The sequence below is a fragment of the Trachypithecus francoisi genome, unplaced genomic scaffold (assembly GCF_009764315.1).
Source record: "Trachypithecus francoisi isolate TF-2019V2 unplaced genomic scaffold, Tfra_2.0 Lachesis_group5, whole genome shotgun sequence".
NCBI lineage: Eukaryota > Metazoa > Chordata > Mammalia > Primates > Cercopithecidae > Trachypithecus > Trachypithecus francoisi.
Genome location: NW_022681470.1, coordinates 111,399,279 through 111,410,491, shown reverse-complemented (window position 1 = coordinate 111,410,491; position 11,213 = coordinate 111,399,279). Strand labels below are relative to the sequence as shown.

Sequence of the window (11,213 nt, the reverse complement as noted above, 5' to 3'; positions counted from 1 at the left end):
ACAATTGCACTCCAACCTGGGTAACAGAGCAAGACCTTGTCTCTAAAAAAAATCTAAATGTGTATCAGATCCTGCCTCTCCCCTGTTCCAAACTCTCCAAGTGTTCCATCACATTTGGAGTCAGGTTCCTGCCGTGTCCCACCAGGCAGGCTGGATTTGGCCTTTGGCTCCTGCTCCAACTGCATCCCCTCCCATCCCGTCCCCTGGCTCACCTTGCTCTTTGCTTCTCCTGGAACTGGCCAAGAAGCCTTGCCACAGGGCCTTTGCACTGACTTTTTCTCCAGGCTCTGGCCAGCTCACTCCTTCACTTTATCAGTAGTCTGCACAAGTGCCTTCTCAGAGAGACCCTTACCACATCTAAAATAACACCCCTTGTCAAAGTCTGTTGCCTTCCCTGCCCTCTTTTTTTTTTTTTTTTTGAGAAGGAGTCTTGTTTTGTTGCCCAGGCTGGAGTACAATGGCATGATCTCGGCTTACTGCAACCTCTGCCTCCCAGGTTCAAGTGATTCTCTTGCCTCAGCCTCCTGAGTAGCTGGGATTATAGGCGTGAGCCACCACAGCCGGCTAATTTTTGTATTTTTCCTAGAGACGGGGTTTCACCATGTTGACCAGGCTGGTCTTGAAATCCTGACCTCAAGTGATCTGCCTGCCTCTACCTTCTAACCCAAAGTGCTGGGATTACAAGCTTGAGCCACTGCGCCTGGCCCCCTGCCTTGCTTTTTAACAGTGCTTAGCAAAATTGGCCGTTTTATTACAAATCTGTTTATTTGTCTATCACCCGTCTCCTTGACTAGAGTCAAAACTACATGAGGACAGGATTTTGTTTTGCTCACCACTGTATTCCCAGTGCTAAGAACAGTGCCTTTAATACAGTAGGCTCTCAATAAACATAGTCAAGGAGTAAATACATAGATGAATACTCACAATATCTTATGATGTAAATGCTATTCTTACCGCCGTGTTATAGATAGGAAAACTGAGGCTTGGAGAGATTAGCAATATTTTCAAGGTCATGAAGCCATCGATCTAAAGTCAAAGTAGCTGCCTCTGGGGGCTTAGCTCCCGGCCCCCATGCTAGTTAGTCTTCCTCTCTGCACTCATAAAGGCCTGTCAACATTTCTATGTGGAAACCCTACACCCACGTGACACTTGACGAGAAATGTTTTGCGGATGAATCTGTTTGTGAAATACTACAGACTGCATTTCCCACTTGGTATTTCAAACACTTGTTAGCACATGAAAGGCCCTGAAAAGTTCTGCAAAAACCAAGCTGGTTTGTGTTTCCCAAATTTTTGACTCTAGTCGTCTTTTATTTGTTTATTTGTGTATTAACATATTGCAACACATACCTTGGGAAATGTTGGCTTTTATTATTGTGGAGAGAAGGCAGATCATCTGACAAAGGACTGGGAGTTCTCTCTGGGTCCTCTGACACAGAGAGGGCTGGGGTCAGGGGCTTCCCTCGCAGGAGGAGGTGCCCTCCCCAAAGTCAACTTCCCACCAGACTGACATCTGAGCCCACCGTGTTTGTACACTCACAGATAAGGCCCCTCTCATGCTCACCCCTAAACCTGGAAGGCCAGTGCTGTGGCTCTATTACCTTTCAGCCACAGCCCATACCAACTCGGCTCTGCAGGGTACTGGGAGAGGGTGTGCCCTGTGTGTTTGCTGGCTTTCTGCCCTTAGGTCATTGTACCAAGGGACACTTGCTGGTGTTCATCCTGAGTCCGTGAGAGAGCAAATCCTTATGTGTGTGTCATTTAGGAGCATCAGCCTCACAAGCCTAGTCTTTTTTTCCTCACTGTCTTATGTCTCCTCCCTGTAATTTTAACCTTTCAGAGAAATAAGGATACCACCTCACCCTCTTCTGTCTTCTCAGCTACCTCTGTGTTGAGCCCATGGTAAATGCCTAGATAATTCTTGGTGTGAGTGTGAGGGAACCAATAATCCTGTATGTTGCATAGTTTGGTGCAGGGAAGGATAAATGGTTATGCTGCAAATCCCTTAATTCATTACCAGAGCCTTTCCTCTGCCCCAAGTAGGATAGAAGGATACCCAGAGGCAGAAAAGAACATCGAGTGAAATGTACGTAACCGTCTGAATCACTGCGTTCTTGGGAGAGTTAGAGCAACTGTCAGAGCCCCCGAAGTATCCATTTTTATTGGTTTTGATGTTGATTTGATGTTGTTAGAGATTCAGGTCTCATCTTGGCTTCTGAGATCATCTGAGTAACATCGGTGTTGGAGAAGGGAAAAGCAGAGATGAGGCATCCACAGGCAGCCCTGGATCCTGAGTGTAAACATCTGGGAGGAGGCGGGGGATGCAGGAGAGCCTGGCCTTCCCAGCTTGCCGGGCACAAGGCTGAGCGGGAGGAAGCGAGAGGCATCCAAGCAGGCAGTATTTTATCTTCACCCCAAGTGACCATGAGAGGTGCCATGCAAGTCTCAATCATGCTCCTCCTAGTAACTGTGTCTGACTGTGCTGTGATCACAGGGGTAAGTCGCCTAACATTCTCTGTGCCCTGGGTTTTGGGAAGATGTCAGGGTCTGCACAGGTTGTAAGCCCAGGAACCATGCAGGAGACTCTGTTGGCTCAACACACTGTGAACCAAAGGGAATGGGGAGTTATGCATTAGACAGCACTTTAGAGAGGGATTGCATGCGATTTTCAGACTAGTTAGATCTCACTCTACTAAATGGGATCTGCTTTTGAGAAGCTGTGTATGAATCAAATACTGTTTTAAATGCATTAGGAGAGCATTGAAGATTTTGAAGTTCAGTCCTTTGGTAAAATGAAGATTCCTATTATGTAATAAGGAATTCCTTTATAAAGTGGATTGGCAAACCTTAATTTATCTTTTGTGTGAATTTTAATTTTTATTTATGGTTTGGTTCACATATTAATATTAATATTAATTTACATAGCATGTTGACTTAATTAAAGGCAGTAAGCTTAATTAAATGTGGTAAGCTTATAAACGTCTATTGTATAAATTTAACCTCTGCTTAGAAAGGATATCTTTGAAATTCTTTCACTCTGTGCCTGCCCAGTTAGTTCTGAGAGGAATATGGGTGACACTAACATTCTGAGTGTACCCCAAAGCAAGTGTTCAGATAACAAGTAGAAATCCAGTGTCAAAGCAGAGGCTCAGCATATGGGCACTGTCCAATTGGTTCAAAATATTCAGATCACAGTTTTCTCTCGGAAGTTTGCCTTTACCTCGAACCGCCTTCAAATAGGGGCGCATGATGTGTTATGGTAGCAGGACCATTCTTATTGAAGCAGAAAGCAATGCTCTACCTGAGAGCTTTCCATATAAAAGCCACTGGGAAAAAAAGGTCAGGGGGAGCAGGGAAACTAACTTTTAGTTCAGCCTCCACCAGCTTTTTACACGGATAATGGAAATGTAGAGAAATACAAACAATTCCTGGAATTGGGTTAATTTTACTATTCACCGAAAGGACAAATTCTTTCTTTTCTCTTTTAAAGGAAAAAGACTGAGTTCAAAAGAACAAATATTAAAGGCAAGTCAAATGCTTTTGAGATCCAAAGCAAAAATAAAAATATCTGTGAAGGCAGAATTATACCTCATGAAGTGTTTACACTGTAGGCTGCCCTTCTATGGGGTAGCTTGAAATTCTGGGAGGGCAAGAACAACGGAGAGAAGCCCCGGCTGCTGTGCAGTGAGGGCAGGAGCAGCATGGTTGGCCTGGATGCTGGGCTTGCCTCACCACCCATGCCAGCTCCAGCACTGGCCCAGAGTGGCAGCAGGGCAGGCAGATCTGAGAGCGGCAGGCAAACATTTTCATAGTGAAAAGCACAATAAAGAGTGCATTTCCCTAGGTAAGGGGAAACCCAGGAAAGACAGAGGAGTAGTTAGAACAGGGCAGTAAGGGGAAGTCAGGAACCCCCAGGCTCCCCACATCCTCCATGTCCTGCTGGTGTCCCACTTCTGACTCGCAGCAGGAGCCCAGGCTCCACCACCGCTACATTCCCCTGCTCCCTGGACTGTAGCTGTCCCCACATCCAAGGCTTTATGATCCTTCTTCCAAGAGTGGGACAGCAATGCCCCACCTCTACGGGAGAAGAAGAGTCAACTGGGGTTTCCTTTACCCCAACCCCGAGCTTTTGGGGACTGGCTGGGTGTGAGATGTGCCCTTGCTGGGCTGGAGACAGGCACAGCTGGGTACCTGCCACCCGTAACTCCTCCGCATGATCAGTTGAGCTGACATCCACTCTTTCCCTCTTGGGTCTGAGCAAGTAGGGGCTTCCAGGTCCCGCCACGTCCCACACAGCAGCCTGAAGGTGCCCATAGGCTTTTATTGGAGAAGAGTGATCCAAAACCCAGCTTTGCATTTTAGCTCAGAAAAGCCACATAGCATCTCTGAGAATGGAAAGTGTGGATGCTTCTTCAGCGGGTCCCCACCTGAGTCTGGAGCAGTTAAGAGTTCTGTCTTCCCCAGCCCTGGCTTTTATTTAACATGAGCTTAGGTGGCCTTCTTTACAAATGGCACCTTTCCCAAACCAGGCAGGGCCGCTCAGCCCCTGTGCTGCGATCCTCTCTGGGAATCAGGGAAGTCAGCAGAGAGACCCTGGGAGAGGCACCTGTTCACTGGGGTGCTGGCCCCTTGGCTGAGGCTGGGGCTCTGAGGGCCAGGGTGGGGGCGCCTCCATGCAGAGGGGAGGCACTGACCACAGTGCAGTCAGGGCTGGAGACTCCTGGTCCAGGGCAGCTCAGCACTGACCATCCAGGAATTTGGGCCATCAGGGTCCCTCCCACCTCTGAGAATTCGAATTAATTCAGTTCCACCAACATCCACTGAGCGTCTACTAGCCCTAGAAAAGCTATGCCTTCTAACCCCCAGCCTTGTCAGAAAAGGAGGACTGTCTTCCTTCTGAGCGGCCTCAAGGAGCTTGGAAGTTTCCTCAGATCCAAATCCAATGCCCTCCTGAGCCCTGAGCCTAGCCATGAGGGGAGCAGGGCAATAAAGCGTGGCCCAGGGCATTCTGTTAGGCTAAGGCCAGGGGTGACACTCTCAGCCTCTTCTCGCTCCATCCTGATAAGGGCTTTTTGGATCTACCCTTCCCTTCTGCTTTCTCTTGGGTGCACTAATGGGCTGCTCCCTTCTCTCTCCCACCTGCAGGCCTGTGAGCGGGATGTCCAGTGTGGGGCAGGCACCTGCTGTGCCATCAGCCTGTGGCTTCGAGGGCTGCGGATGTGTACCCCGCTGGGGCGGGAAGGCGAGGAGTGCCACCCCGGCAGCCACAAGGTACTATGCAGACACTGCATGGGTGCACATATGTGGGTGGGCCATGCGGGGAGCAGAGGGTGACGTCCTGGGGCCTTGCTCTAGCTGGGAAGGCTAGAGAGGCTAGCTCCAGAGAGGGAGTCTAGGGAGGCTGTGGCTCCAGAGGACTTCACCCTCCTCTGACAGCTGATCCAGCCCTGATCCAGCCCCTGAATGTCCAAGGGGAAGCAGAAGGCTATGGGGTTGCTGTGTCCCCACCACCAACAGGCACCCACCTTACTTAGTGCCCTGCAGATAACACGTTTGTACATTTATTTGTACAAGGCCTGACATGATCCACTGACAAACTTCTAGCACAGGTTAGAGAATCACTGATCTTAATTTGATCCTGACAGCAACCCTGGGCAATGCTGAAGAAACTGACAGACAAGCAAACTCACGTGACTTGCTCAAGGCACACAGCCAGTGAGACAGAGCTGGGACTGGAACTGCAGTTTTCCGACGCCAGCTCTAGTTATACCTCACTGATGTTGGGCACTGCCACCTTGCTTTTGAAGGGGCAGCCTCAGGTGGAGGGGTGCCACTGATCTCATAGGCTGTTAGACAGGCTGGGCATTCCCAGCCCCTAATTCGCTGTGTGGACTTGGGCAAATTAGTTCACCTGCTCTTAGGCCACACATATACAATGAGTGGAGCAGACTCACTGCCTCTAATGTCCCTTATGGATCTGATGAATTCAGATTTGGGAAGGATCTCACATGCCCTTTGCTCTGAAGGAAACTCCCTTCAGGAACATAAAAGTAGACCCACAAAATCACCTTCCACATCTGGTAAGGTCTACAGTGAGGCAAGTGAGGTGCCCACTTTAAGGAGTCACTCACTCTTGTGCCCTGAGTATATAGTTCCTGCCCTGCTCCCACTCCTTGACTGCCAGCTCCCAGTCCAGAGTCCTCTGGAGCCACAGCCTCCCCATTGCACTCCCTCTCTGGAGCCACTTTACCACACTTCACGGGTTAACCAGTGAAGCTCCCAATTCCCACAGCTTTTTCATTAAAATGCAAATTGTGGTGGTTCAATCTAGTCTGACATTGACTATTACAAGGCAATTAGGGCATTTCCACAGGCTCTCAGATGACTTGCTCTCCTCCCTGGGCCTTGCCCCTCTCTCCACATGTACCCCTCTGTCTGAATTAGACATTCCTGAGCACAGGCTGTCGGGCTTACCAGCTCTCTTACACCTGGACTCAGGCATGTTTCCTGCTCTTCGGGGACTTACCTGCACCCCGGCTCGGTGCTCATCTGGGCACAGAGCATCCTCCAGCAGTCTCTCTCCCAGTCACAGCCCCCGCCCAACCTCCTGTCCCAGGATGAAGAGGGGCTAGAGAGTGGTGAACGAGGCCGGACAATGTGGCAGTCCTTGTAACCTTGGGGAATGTGAGGTGGTTCAGCTCCAGATCCATATTCCCAATAAAGACAACAGTGGTAATAAAAACTAATGCTGAATGCTTTCTGCATGCCACCCTTCATACTGGGTGCTTTTTGTCATTTTAACCTCTTTATAACCATATGTGGTAGGTGCTGTTATTAACCCATTTTACAAATGATAAAGCTGAGGCACAGAGAGGTCAAATGATTTGCTGATTGTCACACAGCAGGGAAGTGGTAGACCTGGGATTTGAACTCCGGCAGTCTGACAATGGGCCCATGCTCCTAACTCCTCCCTGAGGATACCCCAGTGGTTTAGCACTCCTCTGGCGTGTGAGTCAGGGCAGAGATGGTGGCTGTCCTATTCGCCGCTGCACTTGCAGCACCCACCAAGGTGCTGAGCCCATAATGGATGAGCAACAAACATTCAATCAATGGACGTATGTGTGCGTGTGTGTGTGTGTGCAGGCACATGTGTGCTGAGTCTCCAGAGCCAGGTAGCCTGGGTGCGAATCCTAGCTCCCCCAGAAATTAGCTGTGTGATCTTGGCGTACTGCTTAGCCACACTGTACCTCAGTTTTCTCATCTCTAATTGCTATTCTTGTTGTGCTAGGTGCAATGGAGAAGTGGGCTAGGGTGTGGGGGGAGACATTTGCCAGCCCTGGACTGAGCAGAGACTGCTGCCAGGAGGCCCACCAATGTCCCTTTGGTGAAGGTGCTGCTTTCTTCTCTCCTTAGGTCCCCTTCTTTGGGAAACGCAAGCACCATACCTGTCCTTGCTCACCCAACCTGCTGTGCTCCAGGTTCCCAGACGGCAGGTACCGCTGCTCCATGGACTTGAAGAACATCAATTTTTAGGCACTTGCCCGGTCTCAGGATACCCACCATCCTTTTCCTGAGCACTGCCTGGATTTTTGTTTCTGCCATGCAACCCAGCTCCCATGACTCTCCCAGTCCCTACACTGACTACCTTGATCTCTCTTGCCTAGTACACACATATGCACATGGGCAGACATACCTCCCATCAAGACGTGGTCCCCAGGCTGGCCTGAGGATGTCCCAGCTTGAAGCTGTGGTGTGAGAGATGGCCAGCCTGGTTCCCTTCCCTGCTTAGGCTGCCAGAAAGGTGGTAAATGGCAGAGAGGACATTCCCCCTCCCCTCCCTTCCTGGGCCTGCTTTCCTTCCTGGGCCCTCCCCCTCTCCCCACATGTACCCCTCAGTCTAAATTGGACATTCCTGGGCACAGGCTCTTGGGTGCATTGCTGAGTCCCAGGTCCTGGCCTGACCCTCAGGTCCTTTATGTGGTCTGTGAGGACCAATTTGTGGGCCGTTCATCTTCCCTTGATTGGTTAACTCCTTAGTTTTAGACCACAGACTCAAGACTGGCCCTTCCCTGAGGGCAGTGGACAGTCACCCTAAGGCAGGTGTAGGGATCCCAGGGAGGTCAGTCAGCCTCCTGAAGACTCTGGTCCCAGCCAGCCTGTGGTCTGTGGCCTGTGACCTTCTGCTAGAATTGTCATGCCTCTGAGGCCCCCTCTTACCACACTTTACCAGTTAACTACTGAAGCCCCCAATTCCCACAGCTTTTCCATTAAAATGCAAATGGTGGTGGCTCAATCTAATCTGATATTGACATATTAGAAGGCAATTAGGGCGTTTCCTTAAACAGCTCCTTTCCAAGCATCAGCCCCGAGAGCAGGTTGGTGACTTTGAGGAGGGCAGTCCTCTGTCCAGATTGGGGTGGGAGCAAGGGACGGGGAGCAGGGCAGGGGCTGAAAAGGGCACTGATTTCAGACCAGGAAGGCAACTACTCACCAACCTGCTGGCTTCAGAATAAAAGCACAAACTGAACTGAGATGTATGGCATGGTGTTCCTGCTGTCGGTTTCAGCCAGGGCCTACGCCTCTGTGGCAATCTGGGGAGGAAGGCAAGGACCAGGTTGTGTCCAGGTTGGGGAGGAGTGTGACTGGTATTCCTCCCCTCCCCCACCCAGCCAGGGTCTATTTTTTGGAGAGAGTGGATTTCAGGGTCTTTTTGAAGAAAGGATAAGAGGCAGCCTCGTGGGCTCTGGGCAGGGGGTGCGCTGCTCAGAAGAGTTGGGGGCGGGAAGGGGCTGTGAGCTGGCATGAGCTGGAAAGTCCATTGCTGAGATCGCTTAGCAGGGACCAGCTGCAACTTTCATTTTTGAAATTTGGTCCCATTTGTTTTAGGTCAAATATTTGACCCCACCAGGCCACTGTGTGCCTGGAGTGAAGAAATTCACATTACTAATGGAGCTGGCAAGGATGTGAGCCCTCCATCCTAACCCAGAGACTGGTAGCTTCCTCTAAATGTAGCTTCCTGGTCTCGCTGTCTCCTCTGCTCCTCAATTTTTAGTCCAGAAAAATGTAACATACAATAGGAAAGCACATCATGTTCCATTCTATTTCTCAGAAGCTTCCAGGAAGACTATGGTTTCTGAGGCCTGGAGGGCTTCTGTACTCCCTGAGGGCTGGCTCTGTGTGTGTTCTCCATCCATCAACCCTCCCTCCTTAGGGGATGCCCAGGACAGTCTTTACTCCAGGACCCACTTAAGCCAGGCCAGTCCCCCAACAAGGTCCTTTCTTTGTTTTTTGTTTTTGTCTCCTTTTATGGACATTGTCACCTGCTGTGGTGACTTGGAGCCTTCTTGCAGCCCATGAATCTCTTTCTCCTTCGGTTTCAGGCTCAGGCCTTGGATATAAAGTTCCTTCCCATGTCCAGGATTCCATTTAAACCATGACCTGTCCTTTGACAGTCATAGCTTTTCTCGAGGTACCATTGATTGCTGCCTGGTGGACTTTTGTGGGACCCTTTCTAAATTGTGCCCCTCCCTGCAAGCAGAGCCATCCTGGATGAGGCAAGGTCTTGTCTCAGAGCAGCAGGGGGCAGGTGAAGGTGGCTGCAGGCACCAGGACACCCCGTGGTGCTCACTAACATGCCAATTGCTGTTCATAATCTATTAGGGTGGTACATTAAAAGTAATGGCAAACCACAATTACTTTTGCACCAACCTACTAATTGGACCCATTTTCATATTTTCTTTTCTTATTTTTAAGAGAGAGAAGGGGTCTCTTTCTGTCATTCAGGCTGGAGTACAGGAGCATGATCATAGCTCACTGCAGCCTTGAACTTCTGGGCTCAAATGATCCCCCCACCTCAGCCTCCCAAGTAGCTAGGAGTACAAGCACGTGCCACCATGACAGGCTAATTTTCTCTTTCTTTCTTTCTTTCTTTCTTTCTTTCTTTCTTTCTTTCTTTCTTTTTTGTAGAGATGGTGTCTCACTATGCTGCCCAGGCTGGTGTCAGACTCCTGGGCTCAAGCAATCCTTTTGCCTTGGCCTCCCAAGGGGATTACAGGTGTGAGTCACTGCACCTGGCCCATGATGCAAATCCTGATGTGCAGTTTGGAATTGTATGTCGTACCAAGTGGAAAGGTTAAGAGGCAATGCATTTTTTTTTTTTTTTTTTGACAGGGTCTTTCTCTGTCACCCAGGCTACAGTGCAGTGGCACAGTTATAGCTCATCGCAGCCTCCATGTCCTGGGCTCAAGCGATCCTCTGGCCTCAGTCTTCTGAGTGGCTAGGACCATAGCTTTGTGCCAGTAAGCCTGGCTAATTTTTCTTTCTTGAGACAGAGTCTCGCTCTTGCCCATGCTGGAGTGCAGTGGCATGATCTCAGCTCATAACAACCTCTGTCTCCTGAGTTCCAGTGATTCTTGTGCCTCAGCCTCCTGAGTAGCTGGGATTACAGGCACACACCACCATGCCTAGCTAATTTTTGTATTTTTAGTAGAGATGGTGTTTAGCCATGTTGCCCAGGCTGGTCTTGAACTCTTGGCCTCAAGTGATCTGCCCACCTCGGCCTCCCAAACTGCTGGGATTACAGGTGTGAGCCACTGTACCTGGCCAAGCCTGCCTAATTTATATTCATATTTTTATTTTTTGTAGAGATGGGGTCTTGCTTTCTTGCCCAGGCTGGTTTTGAACTCATGGGCTCAAGTGATCTGCCTGCCTTGGCCTGCCAAAGTGCTGGGATTACGGGAGTGAGCCAAGACGCCTGTCCATCAATGCTAATTATTGTTATTTTTGTTTTTGTCCCCTTTGCAATTTCTTAGATATATTTTTTATTGTATTTGTCTTCTGTGTCTTAGTTTCACATTCTTCTGTACTGGCTTGGGCGTTCCCATCTTCTTTGATCAAATGTAATATAACGCCTAAGACCATTCTCATTTCTTATTATGTGAATTTTGAGGAATGTAGAATTGGTCCCCATTCCTATTACTGGAGACAAAAGGGCAGAGACAGCAGAGGCTGGGGAGGTTAAGAAGAATACATTTGTGAGTGTTCTTTATATTCAGGAATATGTTCTTCATAAATATAAAAATAATTTACTTATAAGAATGTACCTATAAGGAAAATGAATTAAATTAAATTAAATTAAATTAGAAACAGGTGAAACTGACATAGCTTCAAGATGGGGAGGAATCTTCAAATGCAGCCTTTACCTCCTATTTGGCG

The 11,213-nt window shown here is 49.2% G+C and overlaps 1 protein-coding gene across 1 annotated transcript; it reads left to right on the top strand.

Moving 5' to 3' along the window:
• Positions 1–2,321: 2,321 nt before the first annotated feature.
• On the top strand, positions 2,322–8,526 carry PROK1 (prokineticin 1). Its single transcript, XM_033196841.1, has 3 exons — positions 2,322–2,495; positions 5,145–5,270; positions 7,413–8,526. Exons 1-3 carry the CDS (start codon positions 2,424–2,426, stop codon positions 7,530–7,532), a joined length of 318 nt encoding a protein of 105 aa, XP_033052732.1. The 5' UTR covers positions 2,322–2,423; the 3' UTR covers positions 7,533–8,526.
• Positions 8,527–11,213: the final 2,687 nt, after the last annotated feature.

Bases quoted from the DNA above. Each gene is read 5' to 3' on its own strand.
- PROK1 (XM_033196841.1), top strand. From the start codon at position 2,424: ATGAGAGGTGCCATGCAAGTCTCAATCATGCTCCTCCTAGTAACTGTG. The intron at 2,496-5,144 runs GTAAGTCGCCTA...TCCCACCTGCAG, and splicing joins ACTGTGCTGTGATCACAGGG to GCCTGTGAGCGGGATGTCCA. The intron at 5,271-7,412 runs GTACTATGCAGA...TTCTCTCCTTAG, and splicing joins GCCACCCCGGCAGCCACAAG to GTCCCCTTCTTTGGGAAACG.